Source organism: Chelon labrosus, assembly GCF_963514085.1.
Source record: "Chelon labrosus genome assembly, chromosome: 14".
NCBI classification, from domain to species: Eukaryota; Metazoa; Chordata; class Actinopteri; order Mugiliformes; family Mugilidae; genus Chelon; species Chelon labrosus.
The window spans coordinates 24,884,232-24,907,105 of NC_140347.1; the positions used below are offsets into that span (position 1 = coordinate 24,884,232).

The 22,874-nt window shown below is 41.8% G+C and overlaps 2 protein-coding genes across 2 annotated transcripts; both read right to left on the reverse strand.

Annotated features, from left to right (window-relative positions):
* On the reverse strand, positions 1 to 3,764 carry LOC311499872 (vascular endothelial growth factor A-like; the record flags this gene model as incomplete). Its single annotated transcript, XM_084561008.1, has 5 exons — positions 1 to 1,104; positions 1,180 to 1,209; positions 1,428 to 1,680; positions 1,773 to 1,803; positions 3,690 to 3,764. 5 exons carry the CDS (start codon positions 3,762 to 3,764, stop codon positions 1,035 to 1,037), a joined length of 459 nt encoding a protein of 152 aa, XP_084417134.1. The 3' UTR covers positions 1 to 1,034.
* A 3,415-nt stretch (positions 3,765 to 7,179) lies between these two features.
* actr10 (actin related protein 10) lies at positions 7,180 to 15,240 on the reverse strand. The gene is made up of 13 exons (XM_084560284.1): positions 15,048 to 15,240; positions 14,013 to 14,085; positions 13,842 to 13,924; positions 13,641 to 13,749; positions 12,968 to 13,075; positions 12,746 to 12,813; positions 12,480 to 12,559; positions 11,140 to 11,175; positions 10,319 to 10,398; positions 10,119 to 10,192; positions 9,872 to 9,953; positions 8,177 to 8,378; positions 7,180 to 8,090 (listed from the first exon to the last, which is right to left on the reverse strand). The coding sequence occupies exons 1-13, from the start codon at positions 15,122 to 15,124 to the stop codon at positions 7,909 to 7,911; spliced, it is 1,254 nt and encodes a 417-aa protein (XP_084416410.1). The 5' UTR covers positions 15,125 to 15,240; the 3' UTR covers positions 7,180 to 7,908.
* Between the last annotated feature and the right edge of the window lie 7,634 nt (positions 15,241 to 22,874).

The following is a 22,874-nucleotide window of genomic DNA, read 5'->3' on the forward strand; positions in this document are numbered from 1 at the left end:
AGCGCATAAGACATTAAGATAAGACAGACTTAAAAAAATAGATGGGTCTGTCTAGCAAGTGGCAGCAGATGCCAAGATCTACTAGACAGCATTGCTCATGGTACTTATCTACGTGGTAAACACACTCTTCTTTCAAATCCCTCACCCCCTATTTTTAACGCACTGATCTTCCTAATGTAAACTGGATGGAGCGCCAATTTAGAGAGCCTCTCCTGCTGCATCGCTATAATGTGGCCTTCTCCTTTTATGCATTTAACTATTTATGGCACCATCTCTCTTCTACACAAAGGATAGAAAGGTTACATAACAATTTCCATTGTACAAAAAAAATGTTTTGACTTTGAGTGACAAGGTCAACCGACAAACAAAATATTAACTGCACACAAATCTTTTCATTCTTGTCTTTAAAATGATGCACGTTTATATTTTTGTTCTGCGGGCTGAATTGCTGGGTTTAAAGGTTCAGTGAGGTCCTCTTGAGAAAAAAAAAATGTATTTTCATTTGTGCACCAGGTGGGTTCAACCTCTTTTTGGATTTACACTACCCTTAGTCAGACTCAAATTTAAAGCAAGAGTTGTCACTGCTGTTGCATTTTATCTGCAAATGTCAACAACTACTGGCTGATTCATATTTATATACAGTGCCTGAAATGACTGAATGTGACCCAGATGCCTGCTGCTAGCAAGAATGAAGGAATAAACTTGAGGCTCTGCAAACTGAGTCTCATCGCATGTTTTCCTCCCTTTATTCTTGTCTTTCCCTGATATATGAATCCGACAGTCCTCAGCTGAAACTATCAGCACCCTTGGATTGCTATACTACTGGAGCACAAACTTGTCAGAAGTGCTTTTTGGATTAAAGCTCTGTCAAAGAAAACAGCAACACAGCAGAAAATATTCTATGATATGGTTTGATCTCCTTTGTCCTCGATGGTTTGACCGAGTGGAGGAAACACTAATGAATGTGGCTGTAAATGTCCAAACATTATGAGACTATGTCTGTGTGTGAGCGCCACAGGGGAGCAATCAATCTCTTACTGTCCACAGCCGCTGGCTGTCTTCTTCTGTTTCTTCTTCCGAGGTTTCTTCTTGATAGACCCGCTGCTGTGCAGGAAGAGCAAAGCGCAATCAAGATATTGATGTGTTCAAGCCTGATAGATAAAATGTTCATTTACTGACCTTTCGTTATTTGGAGGCTCCAGACGGGGTCTAAAAGCAGGAGAAAATAGAAATAACCAGAAGTTAGCAGTGTTATAAAATAATCAATTTGCATCTGGTGCTTATTAGAAACACTGTCAGAAATGTACCTGCATTCACACTGCACATGCTCTATAAATGTAAGATCCACACTAATCATACTGTGTCTGTAAGCAATCCTCTTCATCTAAGAAACAGAGGAAAGATGAATTTAGGGCTGAATATTTCACAGAGAGTAACATCTTCTTGTCTGATTAATCATTTTTGATTCGTGGTCACGCCACACCTCCATAGTGATGTTGCGTTCAAGGGTAGGATGGCACTCCAGACTTTCATCCAAACAGCAACCGGAGCACCGCCAAAGTGGGACACAAGCTGGTATATAGATGTACTCTACGTCATTGGGGAACTCGTGCGCCACATCCACCAGCTGCTCCATGGGCCGACACATACTCTTCAACAGCACCTCCTGGAATTCCATCACTACAAGAGAGGTTGCAGCTTAGGCTTTTGAATCATTTCCAATAGGTGGAGAAGCCTAATCAGTGAGGCGTGATCAAGAGCACTGCCCTTACCTCCGGAGTGGCCCTCTTCTGTTGGTTGGATCTGCAAAATACGTTTAAAAATAATTAAAAATCCCTCTACTGTGGTAAAAAGTAACAATATTCATTCTGAACATTGCTGGATGAACCTGCACACAAACAGGAAACTTTCACAGGTGAGAAGTAGCAGTGGATTCTATAAGCAGCTGCACAGCACCCTCTAGTGGTGGAGGAAAGCTAGTGCACACACATTGATCTAATAAAAACATGATTTCAGAGTGCACCACTGTGAGGCTGTTTGCAAATAAAAAAAAAAGGAGTGCAATGAGCCAGCAGACGACCGAAAGTGCATTTGATTTCCCAGTTGGTTGTAATACTAGAAGGTTTATTATCACAAGAAGCGGGAACCTTCAAAGTATGCAAAGAATAACAGCAAAGAATAGCTGCGGCCTTTTACTCGTGGGAGTTTCACTCACCATAAGCATAGCTAAAACAAAGGCAGCACTGTGGAGTATCATGAATCAGCATGTGTCCTGGTAAGTTCTCACAGGACAGCCTCCACACTCACAACGGCAACGTTACTGACTTTGAACAACAAATTGAGCAGAACGACAAGCTGATCTTGGCTCTCTTCTCCGTCTGAATATCAGCTATCTAGCTCCACGACTCTCGCTGGTGGGAAAATCGTCCTCTAAATGTGACTTAGCAGTGGATTTGTAAGCAGGCTTCCTGATGTTTCTGTTGAATACAAGATGAGTTGTTAAAAGTGCTGAACCAACTGCTGATTCACTGCAACCAGCTGCATACAACAGCTGTATTCAGCTTTACAGTATTATATGTGAATGAATGCTACACTGTAATGGTGAAGGGACTTGATGTAACAAGCACTATCACAAAAAACTTTTGGTTCGCTGAAAGGGAAGAACACTGAAAAGTGTAAAACGTGGAAAAGTGTGTCACAAACCAGCTCTCTTTTCATCTCTAATATGTCATCAAACACTCCAGGTTATTACCATTAAAATGCTGAAGCTGTTCTTGGCTTTGTTATTCTCTTTCTTTTTAACACATATGTGACCTCAGAATGGGTCTTTCTCACCTAGTGTCAGCCGGTGGCCCAGTTTGAACTGTCACAGTGGCTTATTGTAATTCTTTGTGCTGCTGTGTGCACGACAAGTAGTAAGGTTTCCATTGGTGTGCTGCTGTGTCACAATGCGGAGGGATGAAATGCCATCTGGATAACAAGATCAGAGTATTTTTGGGTTGACTTTTAATTTGGCAAACTCATCTCACAGCTGCAATTCTCTGAGTATAGCTTTCTGAACCAGACAGGCTTCACATTCTGTGTTGTTCAGCGGCATATTTGAGAGCCACCTTTACACATAGCTCTCAATTCAGTCCCCACCTAAACTGCACTGCGAGGCATATTCTCTGCGCTCTGTGCTCCCTGCTGGGTGACACCAAATGTGTCTGTCTTCCCTGAGGTCAGAGGCTGTTACAGCAAGAGGAAACACCTGTGCAAAAAAGCGAAAAAAGCGACGGCGTATGTCCCTTCATCACAACCATGGGTGCGTAACGTGGAGCTGCAGAGTCTCAGAACCGCAACTCCTGCAGCTTTCCTCAAATTACTGAAGCACCTCTAGCTGAGTTCAAGGGCCCGGCTTAGTTTTCACACTCAAAGCACACTCAGTCATGCACACATGACTGGAAACACATAATACATGTGGTATGTTAAGGATAAGGTACAAATGTTTCATGTCAAGAAGTCTCAATTGGAGAAAAAAAAAAATCTGTCTTCATCACTAAAATAGGAAAACACTGCTATTAATAATATATATATATATATATTGTGAATACATCAATATGATTGTTGTTAATAATAATCAAACGTCTTACCTAAATGAGATTAAAAGTAGAAAAATTAATATAAAATATGACTCATGTCTGTCGTACCTGAGTTACCTGCGCAGGTACCAGCTGCACCAGAAGAGCCAGCAGGAGATTTGAGGTCGCGATGGAAGTTTGCATTCTGCCGAGGATGAGTTTCCTCCAGTCTCGTCCAATCGGTCTCAAAGAAAGGAAAAAGTTAAAGTGAGGGTCGGGGAGCGGATGGAGTTTTTATGTGCGCGCCGTCCCGCTGCGGGCGTGCAAAAAAAAAAGGAAGAAAAAAAAAGCGGGCGCCAATAAAGCTGACGGTAGTAGGCTATGGGTTTAAAGCTGACGATCAATAGGAAAGCGACGCGAATGCAGGAGAAACGATGATGTCAGTGGCATCAGTCATCTACCGTCAATCACGTCCACGCAGACCTGAATCCAATTCTTTGGAAGACCTAGCTAGGTCTTCCAAAGAATAACCTCCGTTTTATTCCCTGCAGACTCGAACGTAACCGTGAGCACAGCCTGAAAAATAAGGTCACTCTAAGTTCAGGATGTACATTATTTGGTGACATTTTCATCCCAAATAAAAAGGCATAAAGGAGTTCACACGCTGAGACTGAAAACTGATTTATGGCCCCACAATGTGAGCAATACAAACACACGCACACACACACACACACACACACACAAACCAATGGATCATGCACTTCAGGTTATAAATAAAAACCCTTTGGTCTTGGTTAAAGTCATTTGAATTCTTCTTTTTGAGACAGTGAATGCTGCACCAGCTGCATCTGCATCTCAGCTGGTGCAGTAAATAATCGAAATACATCAGCTGAGCATGCCTCACCCATTTCCTGTTTGCATTGCTATATTATTTCTCCATTCATTCATTAATTTTCCATAACCACTGGTAACTCTGATGTTAATTCCCAATGTTACGTAACAAATATCAACTGGAAGAGTTACTCTTTGCTTGACAGCTGACATCACACAAGGCTGCGATTTCATCAGTCGTTTCAAGAATCTACACTTTCACCTACAAGAGAAAGAATTTGAAAACCTGACTGCTGTGATGAACTGAACATGCAAATAAATCTGTATCCACAGATTCCTGGAACAGCAGGAAAAAAAATAAGTGTACTACAGACATTTACAAACATTTGACAAATGAAAATTAAGACGCTAAAAGGAGAGGCTGCTATAGTTTTCTGTTCTGGCTTGTTGATGATGACGCTGCAGTGCTGACTGGCAGTGTAATCCCACAGCTCCCTGTCTCTCTGCACTAGCTGCCAACACGTAGCTGATCTGGCTCTGCTTCTGGACCTGGTTTGTTAGTTTAAGGATTTAAGCAGCTTGGCTCTTCGGCATTGTTTACTCACACGGGCTCTCTGGGTGTTGGCAGACCTGAGGTTTAACAACAGTGATGCCACAAGAGCGAGCAGAATGTCTCATGACCCTCCTTCATTCCTGATTTTGGCATGTTTATATGCAGCCGTGTGCACTCTGCTGTTAACATACCACCACTGTGGCCATTTTCAGTGATATAAACAGTAAATGTGGCCTTTCACTTAAAGTAAATGTTGGCTCCTCACCGCGTTCTTGTTCGACTTACGGGCAGTCACTGTAGCCGGATTACACTCCTTGTTTATGCCATTCTGCAGGGCGTGGACAACAAGCACAGAGGTGCCCTTACATTCATCAGAGGGGCTCAGATGTGTTTTCACAGCCAGGGTGGTTTACGGGATAACTGGTCTGGTGGGTTCTGCTTAAGCAGCCTCAGTGGAGCTGATGATGGATGATGTCTTCCCTCTCGCCACAGTTTGTCTCACTCCTCTGAAGTTGGGCCAGTTTGGTGCTCCCCAGGGAAGAGATGTCTCTATCAAACTGTCGGTGACATTAATCAGTGTATGAATAATTTATTGTCTTCAATACAAGAGTGTGCTCACAGATAAAAAAAAAAAAACAAGTTTAAGGAGAGTTTTCTGCCACAACAATCTTGCGCAGTATAAAGAAGGAGTAATAAACACTTGCAGTCATTTAACAAATCTGTAAAACCCAGTGATTGAACATTTTGTTCTAAGGTTTTTTTTTTTAAAAAAAACAAAAAAAAACTCCATTGTCTTCCAAAGAACCATTTGCTGACACTCCTCACGGGCTGGTCTCGGGATTCCCGTTCCCAAGTTCCCGCTCAGACTTCCAAGTCAGACAGCCAGAGGTCACATGGACAGCTGCTGCTGCTTCCCGTCTCTGGGAACCACACCGATGCTCCAGTCCCAGTTGCAGCCAAGGGAGGATGGGGTTTCCCTCAGCTGGAGCAGAGGCAGCAGGTGGGACCATACTGCTTCATAGCCTCAGATGTAGGCCCTGGCTGCCTTTAATTAATGTTCAATAAAGGATCATCCCAGAAAGTGAACGGTTCCCATGTGATAACTCTGGCCTGCACCCACAGGTAGGAGGCCTGCACTAAGCATTTCAATATGAGTGCTTTTACTTTGTTCTCCAAAAAAGTCCAAAGAGGCTCCATTGTGTAGATAAATCATTTTTTCTGATGCATCATCACATGGAAACAGATGTGAAGTTGCTTCATGTTCACCTACAAATCACCAAAAGGAAGTTTTCCCCAGCAGGATATGAAAGTATTGAGAAAGTTTTCGGTTTACTGCTTTCACGGGAGGAGACACACACCTCCTTATATTCACCTAAAACTTAATCACTGCAGGCTTTGGTCCACCTTAGTCTTTTAGCACCTTTGAGTAAAATCCAAACATTATCTGATTTCCCACACTTTCTTTAGCCAGTACAGAGCTGCAGGTGCATCGTGGGTAATGCTACTGGTTCCCAAGCCCTCGGCAGTCAGATGGAGCAAACACTGAGTGATTAATGTGACCCAAAAGGCCAAACAGATGCAAACCCTATGGCAGACATTAACCGCATGTTGGGGCTGAACAAGGAACGAACACAACCGCTGTGATGGAAACACATCCAATCTCACAGTTAATATACTTCTCAACAGAAATGACGTGCCCCGAAAGTGACTTTAACATATTTTTTTTCGATTAACCCGAAGGTTATATAAGAATATTTTACCATATATAGATGGTTGCACTTCTTTCAGCTGACAACCATTCCAACGATTTCTCCTCCATGTTATTGACAAATTAGGACAGAAGTGAGGTCTTGTAAAACGTGGCGTTTCCCTACGATACCCTGCAAACAAACAATAGCAATTTTGGCAGCAGCCATGGTAACACTCTGGGAGAAGAGGTACTTTTTTCTGCCTTGACAGTTACGGTACTTTTTTGATCTACAGTGACCTGGACATCACAAATTCTTTATCTCTGTCATTATTAGTGAAGAACTTGGTGCAATTCACAAACAAACCTGCTTATTATTTATATAGTGAAAGCAAGTCTGTGGATTTTACAGAATGGGATTGCTGTTCATAGTCTACGGTGGTGTGCATGCAAAAAGCAGTCAGTTTGGATATTTATTCATAAAATACTTACTAAAATTCATCCTTAGGTAAAATGACTGAAAAGCCTGTCTGATTCAAAAAGAATATTTATTAATTGTAAAGGAGGTTACATAGAAGGAGCATTTATTTGTTTTAAACATCAATACACAACAGACCTATTGTGTTCTCAGTCATTTAGTCGATAATCATTATCAAATAACATCTCCTCTCCAAATGCACCCGTTAGGGCAGGACAACTGACACCTTGTTAGTTCTTTTAACTGCTTTTAAATCACAGATGTTAATTAGGAAACACTGAGAACAGCTCTGTCTGTGTGTGTGAATGTGCAGACTGGGCACAAACAATAAATAAATCGTTTTGTTTCTTGAAAAACTCTTTGAAAACGGGGTCAAAGTTTCTACACTTAATCATACATCACACTGACATCATGTCTGCTTACACTTCTGTATGTCTGCCGTTAAAAGGATGACTAATTTCAACTGATATTATTATATTTTTGCTGAGCACTGTGTTTTCAGTTTATGTGCCAACAAAACACAATAAAGAATTTGAGTGGAAGCACGTACAGATTCAGCGTCTTGCTCAATGATACTTCAACAGACAACGAGGATGCACGTAGCACAGGAACTGTTTGACATTTAAACACTGTAATAAACCAGCCATTGTCTGTCGGTCTGAAATCTGCACATCAAACTTAAGGTTGACAACTCAACATAAAGGCGTCTTAAGCTGTTTGTGTAGTTAACACATTAACCTGACATTAAAGATGAACTGGTGAACTGGAGTACGTCGTTTTAATTATGTTACAGTATAGTCTATTTCTCTGTGGAGAAGGCTCTCTTCATTAGTGGAGGAGGGGTCTTTCCTGCTTCGTATAGAGATTCAGGAGGAGGGGAGCTCAAGCAGCACCAGTCCGGGATTCGACCGGTCTGGTTGTAGTAGTCCCGTGACACCGACCTGCTCCCTAGGATGTCCTGTAGAGCCCCAAAGATGGCACCTGGAAAACAGTTCACAGATGCTATATATAAAACCTTCAGTCCAACAGGCGGTGGTGAATATTTAAATTAATCTCATATCTCATACCTCCGAGCCAGGCAGTGCAGTTGGGCTTGGCAGGCGGAGCGTGGATGCGAAAGCTCTTGCTGGCCAGCACGTTGCTGTACTTGGGTTTCTCCACCAGGAGGCGTATCTCCGCCAGCAGGCGGTGCAGGAAGCCGGGCAGCATGGCCGTGCCTCCAATCACCACCAGGTTCTCAGAGAGCACTTTACGGGTGTCGATGGGGCACTAAAAAAAAATAAATAAAAAAAGACACAAACAGACATATCTAGTTTAGTACAGATACGACAACAAAAACAACAAACATCCACTCTTCTCACTATCAGTCACACAGGAAGAAAGAAAAGGCAGAAGGAAGCAGCCATCCCAGCTCAACAGAACAGCTTCTAGTTAATAGGACAGACTCAAGTAAATGATGATGGATGAAAGTAGTTGCGACTTCCTTTCATGCAATACCTTCTATGGTATGCAAATCTCATGGGAGCTACCTCATTTCAATACATTCTGAGTAGAGCACTACAGAAAAAATGAATGGTATTACAGTGGAAGTCTGAGGCTGCAGCACCTTATGAGATTAATTAAGCTGTCCTGGGCTGACTTCCTTCACATAGTGAACAACAACACTGCCTTCAGTTACACTGAACGGCCACAGCTGAGAGTAAACACACAATAATTCCTCCAAAGATACTGAAAGGTAATTAGACATAAACTCAGTCCACCAAAAAGAAAGATTAATGAGGTAAAAAATCCGATGACATGCACTATATTATGTAATGTAATACATTTCAACAGCAGACTGCAGTCATCCAAAAAAAAACAAAAAAAAAAAACACATTAAATTTCTACAACACTGGAACAATTTATTGCAGGATAGCTGCATTAGACAAGGACCATGACAGAAAGCCCTCCCTCATTCACTACTCCTAGTTAAATAAGATGTTTTCAAATCAAACTGTTCTAAGGACTCTGAGGGTAACTAACATCTGGGGAGCTATGCCAAGAACTATGTAACTTCCAGGGCTTTTTTTCCCGTTTGCACTTAAGTGATGCATTGGTCAGCTGGCAGTTGGTATAGCAACCTTACTTAGTACAACGCTACATATAGACTCGACAAAGTCTGGACTTCATTGTCAGCCCAGTTGTTTTGTTCCATTTTTAGGACAAATGTTAAGAGCTGTGATTACATTACTACCGATTTACCAGCCTTCACATGGGTGGTTTTAAACGGCAGTTGCTAGTGCTCCATTTATGTGTTCAGCCTAACATGAAGCACACAGTGAAAGCTACACAGACATGGTTTAAATATAACAAGTCAAATATTCAGGAGATCCCTGTGGAACCTGACAGTTTTGGAAACACATATAGTCTTATTAGAGTAAAATTGCAGTGTCCAGATGTGAAAACCTGGCCGAGGTCTGCCCACACACTCAGTGCTGAGATTGCATCCAAAGGTGCATCTACTAAATATTGACTAGAAAGGTGCAATCACTTAGTTTATTATATATATTTTTAATTACTTGATAAAAAAAACAGCTTCACTTGGACAATTATATTGATATGTATAAAGGTATTTTTGAGCATCAAGGATATCAGGGGGAAAAAACACACTGTTGTACACCTGTGCTGCTTTTAACTCAGGTTTAGACTACAGAAAGTAAGAGACCAGTCCTAAATATAACAGCATGCTATGCCATATAACTGAATCAGCAGCATGTCTCTACCTTGACCAGAGTGTCCAGTATCAGAGAGGCCACACTCTTCTCCTCATTGTCCTGTTCAAATAGGATCTCCATCACAGAGTCCCTGGAAAAAGAAGACAATAACCAGGAACTTTAAAATGAGTACACCAAGAAAAATATACAAGAACAGATGCAAACGTCTCAAGTTTATGTTAAGAAAACATGAAGAGAAATAGGAGCCACGTCTCTTTCTGTTAGTGAAAGCTTATTAAAAACAGCATGCTAGTACCTGATAGATCCTTTAACATGGAGGATTTTCTCCCCATCCAGAGGATAGTCAACGTCTGGAGGAGGAGCTGGACGCTACAAACACATTTACAAATTAAGGAAGAGTTTCACAGTATTCTATGATATGTCTACAGTATTTATCAGCACTAATGTTTGTTCACAGACAAACTGTGGTAACCAGCACAGAGACAGATAACTTACCTCTGCCGTGCCGTCCAGGTTAAATTTGGCTTCCTGGATCTTGAGGCCCCTCTGTAGGTCACTGACAAAGCAGGTTCTGACTGCAAACGACAAAAACAAAACCACATAACTACAGGATGCCTGTGACTGAGGAGAAGCATTTGAAGTCATTTTTCTATTGTCTGATACTCATTTAAATTACTGATATGAATTAAAAGATTATAAGAAACAAACTGCACTCAGTGAAACCTCTAGCTACACAACCGGTAAGGGCCATGCTGCAGCACAAAGCAAGTCAATTGTATATCACAATCAGAATTAAAACAAAGTTGATTTTTGATGCAAATAATCCTCCTACACATAATCCATACTCAGTAAAAAGCAAAACAAATTGACAAAACGATTACATTCATTCTTTTCAGGGTTTTCTTGCAGACAAATTAAGTGCAAGCATTCATGTATCAACAGAAAGAAGTAGAAAACTACAAACGCCTATATCCTGTAAACACATGACTCATTTTTAAGCAACAAGGGGTCACTGTTGATAGAAAGTTTGCAGGTGGGTTTTGCTGTGAGAATATTCAAAGGGGAAAAGAGGATACAATTTAATATCCAACAAAGCATCAGTGGGCTTGGAAGAGTAGCTGAAATTAAATTATCAGTGCTTCATTCAGTTACCTCAGAGGACCTCAAGTGCATTAGTGACTGAAAAAATGTGTTTCGATTATAGTTGTGAGGAAGTGCTGCCTTAAGTGACAATGAAAAAAAAAAGATCTATAACCACCTTGAGAGAAAAGCAAGAGGTGCAGATTTTAAAAGAAAAATAACTGATTTAAACCTACCCTTAATGTCCTCCACAATTTCTTCTGGAATGGTTCCTGAGGAAAAGAACATTCATTTTCTTTACTTCACTTGTGCACCAATCAGCAATTTTCCACGTTAGCTTTACAGAGAGGCTGAATCAGCTGAGGCAGCAGCGAAGCACAAGTATGAACCCCTTCATCAAATATCAATGTTTTTGTCACTGCTGTTATTTTACGAACGCCAGCATATACTTCAGATTTGGGGCTTTAAACACTGCCTGGCCAAACAAAAAAGGTCACACACGCTAATATTTTGTTGGACTGCCTTTAGCTGTGATTAGAGCACACATTCTCTGTGGCATGGTTTCGATAAGCTTCTGCAATGTCACCAGATTTATTTCCAGCCAGTGTTACATTCATTTTTCACTAAGATCTTGTATTGAGGATGGGAGAGTCTGACCACTGCGTAAAGCCTTCTCCAGCACATCCCAAAGATTTTCAAAGGGGTTAAGGTCTGGACTCTGTGGTGGACAATCCATGTGTGAAAATAATTGATAATTGATACCGTAATGATCCCACAAGGGGAAATTATCTCTCTGCATTTTGACCCATCCAGTCGTTCACAGTAGTGTGAACAGTCGGAGCACCCGGGGAGCAATTTGGGGTTAGATGCCTGCTCAGGACATGGTGGGAGTCGAACCTGGGACCCCCCGGTCCCAAGCTGCACCTCTAACCACTACTCCTCAACCCCCACAAATGATGTCTCATGCTCCCTGAACCACTCTTTCACAATCTGAGCCCCACGAATCCTGGCATTGTCATCCTGGAATATGCCCGTGCCATCAGGGAAGAAAAAAATCCATTGATGGAATAACCTGGTCATTCAGTATATTCAGGTAGTCAGCTGACCTCAATCTTTGGGCACATAATGTTGCTGAACAGTAAGCGCTAGGCATGATGGGTGCATCACTTCATCAGGCAGTGTATTTTTTCAGTGAAGTTTAAGAAGTCACTGCATAGTCTCAGCCCGATGTGCTTACTGTAGAAATACAGTTCAACAGCCCAGCCAAATGAGAGGGCCTGTTTTTTAAATATTTGATGTATATACGTGCAGCTTGTCGCGCTCTGCTGCAGCTCTCACAGCTCAGTGCTTAACTCAGTTTGGCTTTCTCCCCAGTGTGGAGAGGAAACTTTAAAATAAGCTTTATGCATATATATAATTCACACAGAAACAAGCTCTTCTTATGAATAGCAAATGATGCATAATGGGTCACAGCTACTATATTTTTGCTCTTGTTATTCTAAAACAAATCAGCAGTGTATATTCGGGCATCAGTTTTTCAAAGTCAGGCTGGTGTGTGTTGATTTTCTATAATTACCAATGACAGCCGGTACGTTCTGCCCAGTGGTGGTGTCTGTGTCCACAGTGCACTGTTCCACGAGAAGTCCATTTAATTCTCTACAATGACAAACACAAATTTAGTTGTGGAATAAAACAAGCATGTTAAGTTCAAGGTTCAGCCTCTAGATTTTCAATCAACGCAGAAAAAAATGTGTGAAACTGTATTATTATTTTTACAGTTGAGTGTGCATAATACAGTAGTACAGTACAGCAGTTTGCCACAACTCTCTTAGAGCTACTTACTTATGGATGGCTTTTCCTCCCAGAGGCAAAGCCTCCCAAGCTGGCAGAATAGGAGTGCACTCATATACCTGATTTACCACAGTCAAGGTTAAAATTAAAGTTTATAGCAATGCAGTAAATCCCCTGTTTGCATTTGTAATTTCGAAAGTGTCACAAAACAGTGGATCAAATCAAAAAGCATCCCCTTAAGTCAGAGACTACATGAGGACAGGAAAAGGATACAGGCAGAACCAGTGTCTCCATGTGTCCACAGTCCATCACCAGTGCAGAGTTGATGCCCAAAGTCATGACGGCCATGAGATGACTTGGAGCAAAAAGAACAGAGGGCACCTGGAGAACACCATCAAACGCACAGAGTGAAACCTCAGAGTCACCAGACTACAGATTACTGTTACAATCAAATAATTTCATGACATCTATTTACTATATAATGCAACTATTTCACTGTTGACGATTTTATCTTAGTGTCCAAATCCTGAGAATCTAAATTTAATCACTATGAAAAACACCACGATGAAATAAAACAAGTCAGTAGAACGGCTACATTTAATAAACTGAGCATCCATAGTTCATATTTATTATTTTCAAGTACAACTTTCTGTGTCCTCATAAAAAAGGAAGCACTGAAATGAGGAACAAATTTGTTCGTAAATGGATTATAATCTGCAAACATTTACGAAAGAATGCCATCATATTTTCTCAGTATCTTAAAATTATCAAGATGTATGGAGGAGCAGTTTCATCAATTTTAAATAAAAGTGAATTACAGCTAAAACAAGACTCCTGCGCTGTGTGAGAAATAATTTATAAGTTCAGAGATATGTCTCCACAGTAACCCATACTCCAAACATAATCTGCAGTTTCCATAAAACATTCATGTGCTTTCTTGTGGTACCTCAAACTGTTTGAAGAAAACTTTGGTGAGTGTCTCTCTGAAGTGGGACGGGCAGAGGATGGACTCGATGATGACCACTCTTCTGTCGCGAGGGTTCACCAACAGGTGCCTGATCGAGAACGAAGAATGAAATCCGCTCGTAAAACATTCACTGACTTTCACTGACATACACTGCTTTTGTAGAACGCAGGAGGTTCTCACCTGAAGTACAGCATATGGATAAACTCTTTGAGGATGGCATAAAGCTCTTCTGTGTTGATGTTGTACTGGACCACTTTGATGGCCTGGAGGCGAAACATCGAAAACCACATCAACATGGAGGACGTCGTTGTTCCAAATGATTACGCTCAGATAAGTGCCACAGTGTCTCACCTGCTGCTGTCCCGGTTTGCGGATCTCGCTCGGAATTATGAACCTGGGCCCCGTTTCCCCTGCAAAGCCACATCTGCAAGAAAAGGAGGGAGTCAGTCGAGCTGCGAGGACGAGCAGAAATGATTTGATTATATTTACTACCACGATTAATGCTGGTCATTTGTATCAGCAACACTTTTAAAACTTCTCCATAATATAATTTGAGAAACACAAGTGAAAAGTGTGCAAACAAAAAACATAAACATTTAGCATATTAACATGTATTCAATCTATTCAGAGCCAAATAGACACATAATCGTTTTATAAGATGGCAACGCCCTTAAAACAGTGCATCTCTGTGCTAAAGATTGTGGAACAGTAACTGCAGACAAAGACATTATTATTTAGAAGGGAACAGTCCTCTTGATCTTCATGTGACTTGTTTCATCCAGTTTCTCTTCTTGCAAAATAATGTTTATTAAGAAAAACAAATAAACAGATATACAGCAAGAATGTAGCATCCCCTCACGATGTATAAATGCCCTTTTACAAATGTATCTTAATAATATTTAATTGATGAAAACCCTTTTGGTCCTATTCTTACTCATTGAGGGTGACCGTTTAGCTTTAGCTTTAAAACGGCCAATTGTTTGAAATGTACAATAGCTAAATGCGAACCTTCCGGACCTTAAACCTTTTATTCTGTAGTGTATCTGTATGCCGGGGGGTTCAGTAGGCGACATTTTTATTAGCTCAGCCTTATTGGATTTATCTCTCCTCTAAATTGGACTTAGCTAACGCAAGCTAAACACTGGCATGTTCAGTTTACATAGTTTTACATATGGGTAGCTTACTCGCCAACAACCCTGCGGCAGTACCGGAGCTATTTAAAATCTCTTTCTACAGCCCAACTCTTGTGTTGGACCTAAAGTGTCAAGTTATCCTAAATACATACGTGGTGAACAGATGGGCGGCTAGAAAACAGACCGAAATGTTAGCATACTATGCTAACTAGCTCCTTCAGCAAGGCTAGCAGTGCTAACGACTGATACTCACTTTGTGTATGCTGCTCCTAAGTCAATGACAATGGCAGTCTTCTCTCCTCCACTTCCCAGCCCATCAAATATTGGCATTTTACCGATGTGTTCGGCTTTGGGCGAAAATAATATCTGTATTTAGTGCCGACAGCGGCAGACGAGCATCGTCTCAGAAGTCTGTTGTCTTCCTGTTGGCATGGGCGGGGCCTTCAGAGGGCGGTGGCGTCACACTGACTGAGGCTCGCCTGATCAAAATCTCATCAATATGATGAGATCCGGGTCGATTTTTTCAAATCCGCTACTAGCTGCTGTATTAATAGTTTTAAAGCACTGGAAACATATTAAAAATTAGGGTGAAAGTTCAAATGTTCTAATAAAATTCATACCATTTTAAAAAATAATGATTATTTCTCTATATAATATTTAAACAGATTAGAATCCTGATGGATGGTGTATGGCTACCAAACAGAGCACTAGAGAAACTTTTCAGCTTGCCCATCACTATACATCTGCTTCTGTTTTGCTACTGTCTATGACTGGTCTGTAAATATCTCTAGTCCCTGGTCCCCACATGGATATTTGGCTCCTGTGGGGACCAGGGACTACATGCACATACAAATTAAATAGTTTTTGATGCTTATACATGTACAACTTTCAGTCATACCTCTGACGCTGCTATGACTTGTAATGGAGCATACAACTGACACCAGTGCTGTGCTGCACAATAACTGGTAACCCCCTCTCAAGAGAAAGAACGTGTATGCTCCATTTAGTCAATTTCCGTAGCATATTTCAGGTAACAAGAGACCCTGTTAAGATGCTATTTAAATGAAGTGTATCACTGGTGTATTCATGTAACCTTATATAAAAGAGACCTCACATGTAAATCAGCACAGAACTACAGAGATGTAACCCACAGACAACTTTTAAGTCTATAGTAATAGCAGAGAACGACTTTCTTTTTTATGACATTTGAAGAGACTTTGAGTCCTCTTACAGTCACATGTAACAGTAGGCAACGTGCAATAGTTAAAACCAACCTTTCCCCAATCATTTTCTCTCACAGTGGCAAACTATAAAGCTTAAAATCCAGATGTTGTTGATAGTGTTTAGTGTGCAGGTAGCCTACTGTTTTAACAAGGACTTCAATCAAGCAGTGATGTTGGTACCTGCTGAAACAATTTTCCACAGTAAGTACGTAGACACCTGGAGGGACTCAGAAATGTATGATAATGTTGAGTTTTTATTAAAAATTGAAAATTACAAAAACATATCTTGAAATAAAGAGACTTATTTGTTACAACAATTCTACATCAACCCATGGTAAAAATGTAAGCATAGACATATACGATAAGCCTTTGTGCCATTTTATTTTATTTTACCAAACAGACCAGAGTAACTTGAGCACAAACCATATAAATCTTTTTTTGGAATTAAAATGTTTTTTTTTTTAAATTTAAAACATTATATAGTTATACTATGCTAACAATTCATAGCTGACAAATACGTCTTTTAATTCATTTTATGCACCAATTAAACATTAGATGGTGAAACAACTTGGTGATTTGTAGAATTCTGTTTATTGTGATAATAGCAGCATAAGAAACTGGAGGTGTTCAGGTGTTTTCTTGGTAAATGAGGGGAATTTGACAAACTGACAGAAACTGTGAGAAGCACACGACCTTTGACTTGAGGTGAAGGAGCTGTCCGTTCAGCACCATGGGGAGCCTGGTGTGACCCTGTGGGAGAGACGGCGACAGCAAAAGGAATGGGCGCATCTCGTCACAAATCGGAGGTTGGTGCGTCAGTATTAAGACATCTTGCAGATTTGAAGCATTTGGTGGCAGCACTTGAGAAGCAGGCGGACGGAGAAGACTTTCCCTCAGTGACGCTGAGCTGCACAACAACAAGCCTCTCCTACAGCTTGCTTTCCAGACGAATTTGTATGCTACGACTTGCAGAAGCTCCGCGTCCTCCGTGCAGAAAAATCCGCCATGAACTCCTGAAGGTAAAGGATGGTTTAATTACTAGCGGCTTTGATTGCTACATTATGCAAACCTCGCTCTCAGTACCAGAATATGTCGCGATTTAAGGGACGCACTGGAGTGTCTTTAAGGCTGCGAATAGCTCCGCTGTGGTAATTCTGTGCAGTCAGATTGGAGAAATGGGATTCCACACCGCAGTGTGAATATGTTGACAGTTCAAATCGAGCGATCCTGTTGCCAGGTAGTGGACTGCATTCGCGTTACTGTCTGAGCGTATCAAGTGTATTGATCAGGAGGGAGGTGTGAGGTCAGGAAAGTGGGTTGTAGTTGTTGTCCTGTGCATCATCAGGTCTGGACGGTGATTTCTGTCAGACGACTGTCTGACTCAGGCAATACATAGAAGGGTGTCACCCTGCAAATACCAGATAAATACCTGTCCTTTCTCTCATTTTAACACCAGCACTTATTATTAGTTGGATACATTATGGAGCAACAAATGAGCCACCCGTTTTGTTTTTGATTCAGTGAGATGTGTGGTCGTGTTCACATGTATTCTGTTTGCAAAACGCCTCGTTTTCATTTAGATGCAACTCTGCGTGACGTTCAAATTTAGCATAACATTCATGGAGCCATCTGAAGAGGATCCTAGAGGATAGAAAACCTGCTGCTATTTATAGGTGAAGTGCGGAGGGGTGCTAAGGATTGCTGTGTCAGATTCCCCCTCTCTCTGTCTCTCTCGCTCTCTCTCCCACTGTGTGCCATGCACTTCCTTCTGTTTATGCACAAGGAACAGAAGAATCAGATGAAAGGGGATTTCATCTGAACTGAAAAGGTTGCAACTGCAGCAACAAAACAAGGGCATGCAGAAATGTTGTTCTCTCTGTCATCTGAAACACACTTCGCATCACCTTTGTAATCATCTCCTTTTTGTCTTTCTGTCCACGTGTCTGCTGAGTGTAGAAGTTAGAGGCAGGGGTTGTTCACCTCTAGCCTAATTATCCTTTGCATTGACTGTTAGCAGGCACTGAGACGAGACAGAGATGCTGATGTCTGGGACGCTCCGTCGCCTCCTCCTAGCCTGGGGCTATCTCTGTGTCTACGGAGCCCCTGTCCAACTCCCAAACTTCGACCCCACCACGCAAGACAGCTCCTGTGAAAGGGAGTGCGCCAGTTCTTTAACAACAGCTCGGTCAATACGCGCCACAGATGTAGAGCCCTCACCCACAGATACCGAACATGTGACAGGCCTGGTGGTGAATGTAGGTGGAGGAGGAGGTACTGGCCCAGATGGACGACCTGAGGGGATAGATCCACTGACGCAGACAGAAAACGGGGACAGCCTTGATGGAAGATCTGGGCCGAGCGAGGATGGCGGAGAGGCGTGGAGCCAAAGGAGGGAGGTAAAGAGCACGTCTGAGATCGGAGACTCCGAAAGACAGTCGAAGGCAGCTTCAGTTGATCCAGAGAGTAGAAAAGAGGACCTGCCTGTCAGCAGTGAGGATTTAAGTCCTACAGATGAAGGAAAGGAAACGGACATGGACCTGAGTACTCCAGAGAGGACACCAGGTAGGTCGCTGGACTTCACGACAGCACCGCCACAGCTGGACAGGGTTAGCCAGACAAAACTGCCTGGCTTTGATCCTTTCCAGGACAAAGACCCAGAACCAAGCTTGACATCTTCTTCAGAACCTCCAAATCCCTCCATGTCCCTCTGGACCCAGAAACTGACCTCTCACAATCCCATCCCTCCCTTGGTATTCATCACACCTCGGACATCCACACCTTTTGCTCTTTGGAGCCACGACGGCGCTACAGTATCCTCACTCCCAGACCCCTATTTACCTGAAATCGGACCAAACCTGATGCCCAGAGAAGATGGCCCAGAAAGCCTGTGGACCGAGGCATCAAGACCTGGCGGAGGTGAGTAAGAAAAGTTTAGTTGTTAATGGAAAATGGACACATGTGGATTACTTTTTTTATTGTGGTGAAACTTTCTCTAATCCTTTATTGGTCACTAATCCCACAGAATGACTTCAAAGTGGTGTAAGGTACTGCTCTGCAGTCACCGTCACCCTGTAAGAATTTCCTCCACAGTAAGCCGCATTTTCCAGCTTGTTGGATTTTGCAGGGTTTCGGGAGGCTTCATTAAAAAGTGTGTCGGAAATGAAAGCGACGTATCTAGTGGCTGAGATTGGCTTTGATGATTGGCAAAGAAGGTGCCTGCTTTTCCACGCTCCACTTTGAACCCCAGCTGGGACCCGTGGCAGTCTAATTACTTTCTATTCCTGACTCCGGTCTGAAAAAAAAGAGAGCGCACACAACAGCCGAGAAAATGGCTGGTGGCAGGGAGTGTTAAACAGCTCTTTGGAGGATTCTCTATCTATGTACCCTCTAACCTTGTCTCTTTCTTTCCCACCCTTCATATTTCCTTTCCAGGCTATTGTAAAGAGCCAGGCAGGTTATTATTCAGCGAGTCAGGAGAGGGGAATGGATTAAAGGAGTCTGTCTGAGCCAATATGTGTCCGTGTGGGGATTGTCTGTTTGATGAAGCTTGTCTCCCAGTAGAAAAGGAAGCAGGCTGAAAACTCAATTCCCAAAATGGTATTATGTAAAAGGATTGCAGTCTTTATGCATTTTTCAGCCTACTTTAGAAACGCTTTAGACTAAAGAAAACGCAGTAAGAGTTTCCCTTGTGACAGACCCCTCTACGCTATAGCTTCTTATCTAAAAAACAATATTTTCTTCTTCTTTGCTTTGTATCTTATTTGCCCCATAAACCTGACTGTGACATAGTGCACATGCTTCTAATGAGAAAGCTGCATGGGGAATAAAAACATACTAAATAACATACATTTTTCATATTACTTCAGCATTTGAATAAACTGCAAGTTTAATAACTGAGCTGAAACCAGAAGGATCATATAAAGATTTAGACCACATTTATTTCACTGAAAATTTTACAAGAAATTCTTCACTTTGAAAATGTAATTCTCACGCTGCATTCAAGGACCTCCATTGTGCCTCTGTGCTTGTGTTGACACAAATTGCAGCAGATGCCGCGGCCCTGATGTCTCAAGATGAAGCCACGGAGGCCACCATGTCGTCAGAGGCTCTCCCTCTCATCTTTGAGCCTTTTGAAGATGTCACACCAGAGGGAGCAGCAGCAGCAGCGGTCACCCTGGTGCCAGGCAGTGCTCAGCCTCCTGGTGCCATGGCGACAAGAGGGCTGCCTCTGGCAGACGTGGACCTGGATCAGCTGGTCACTGTAGAGACTGACAGCGACGGTCCCTCGCAGGCCCAGTCTGTGCTGATGCCAGACTGGACTTCACCTTGGCAGACATCCGGCGCTGAGCTCCTGGAGCCATTCAGCTCCTCGGTTCCATCCACTTCACAGCAGCAAGGTGGAAGTGAGATGGAGGATGATTCAGAGAAAGGTGAGCAGGCAGGACCAGAGTAAATGGATGGATCTCAAAGGCAACATGATGCTCATTGGCGTCTCCCAAAAGGTTTCAAAACACATGCACTATATGTATTACCATTTTTCATTCATTTTAATAAACTGTGTGAGAAACTACATTTAAACTCCAGTTTTGAAGCAGAGTGCAATTTATTTTTTTCATATGTAGAAAAGCACATTTTTAGCTTCATTTTAATGAAAGTTGTTTTCCTTCCAGGCACCCTCTGGTTGGAAATCAGTCAGTTCTGCACAGTGAACATTTTGTTCTTGTGAATGTTTCTTCAGAAACTTATTTAAAAGTCTCTTTACCAATTTCAGCATGTCCTAGTTTTCTTCTCGTTAGTTGCAGTTTTGAATTATCCAACAAAATTTACTTTCATCCGACTAAATGTTCAGTGTGAAAGATTACCTTTGGTCTTTTCCTCTCTTCAAGTTTTCCCCCCAGTACTTTGACCAGTGGCATTAATGCAAATTATTGTAATGCAGTATGCATGATTTGTCTACATGCACACTTGTAGATGTGTGGGTCTGATTCCATGAAGTACGGCTTATTCAAAATCTCTTGAAATGTGTGACCCCCTCACACATGATGAAATGTGCACTACTCCTGCTTTCTCCTTATTCTACTTGATTTCTGACACGCAGTTGCTGAGAGGAGACCAAACCTTGAAGAGAACTTGCCCTCCACCGGCACCCCCTCTTCATCCTTCCAGCATGCTATGACAACTGTAACCATGGCAACCCATCATCCGGTGCACAAGTCCAGATCTGGGTTAGAAGAGATGGAGTCTGAGGGTAAGAAGAGTTTTCTCGACAAATTAATTAATCAAAATTTTCTAAAATGTTCGTCTTGGCTATTGAGCAGACACGTGAACAGATACATTTTCTTCATTCTGGACAGAGGAGGATGAAGATGATGAGAACTCTGAGGAATCAGTAGAAGAAGATAGTGAAGAGGACCTGACAGAAACGCCTAAAACATCCTCAACGCAGCCTCCATACAGTCTCATCCCTCCACCTCCAGTCTGGGTTCAACAAAACCAGGGATTGAGTATGAGACATGGTTTATATGCCATCTTGTGTGTGCTGTGGAATATAATAGGATGCACTTAATGATACAATACATGTATTTAATACTTACAAAAGTATTGTGTTTTTAAAAAACAGACCAAACAAACAGGAATATTTAACTAAGCCCACAAAAATATGTTATGCTGCTAAATTGATGTCTCTTTTCTTCTAGTGCGTAGCTGGGTAGAGCTAATCAGAGAAAAGGTGAGACTGCCCCCTGCTGTCTTTACATAGTCTTGCATGTCCAACAGCATATGAATTCCTTCACAAAGTTTTCAGACAGGAGAAAAAAAGGATGTTTATACGCCCAGTTCTCCTTTGTGTCCATAAATCAGTAGAAAAACTGACAATTAACCGATCCTACAAACTGATGTTTTATATTCTTCCCTGCCACCAGTTACATTCTTTTCCCGAAACCTTTAAAATCACATACATGAGCTGCGTCAGGTGAAATATCCACACTGTGGTTTATTTTGCCTTGATACATACATGTATATATACATGTGTGTATTAATCTGCATCAGGAAGTAGACCATAAATTAACCATTTAACTCCTCTTTGACCAACGTTTGCTAAGAACAACAATGAACAGCCTTAAAAATGAATGTATATGTGATGTGATTTTAAATGGATGGCACAGGAAGAGTAAGGAAATGGGAGAGAGTTGAGGGATGTACTTATTCTTTTCATCAAATACAATGACAGCAACAACGGTATAGAATAGTGTCAGTCTTGTTCATTATGGTCTGCTTAAAGCAACTGAGCAAATAACAGCGGCCTCTGTGGCCACAAGTGGTAATTGCAGGCTCTGCTGCATTAAATTAAACTAGGCAGTTCAAGAAGTGAAGGGTACTGGAACACAGCACATCAAATCAAATGCTAATGCAAGGTTTTAGTTTACATAATTTGTACCATTCACCTTCCTAATGTCTCTTCATTAAACGCAAATTAACCACAAATATTTTATTTATAACTTCGGGTACAAGAGATCTTAAGACTTACTCAGAATAGAGATGATTATAACTCTGCTCCGTTTTGACCATTATATCTTCACCGTCGGCAGGCTGGCTATGTGTCTGGGATGTTGGCCCCTGTGGGCATTGGCATCACGGGGGCCCTGCTAATTGTCGGCGCCCTCTACAGCATCAGGATGATTCATCGCAAGAGGAGGAACAGCTTCAAACACCAGAGGAGGAAGGTCAGACAGCCAGAGGTCAATACCCTAATCGCTTATTTTCACTTTTTTCACTTGTTATTGCCGACAAGTCACAATGTATCCAACAGGTTTTATTTTCAGCCTCTGTGAGTCTCAAAATGCATCAAGTTTATTCTT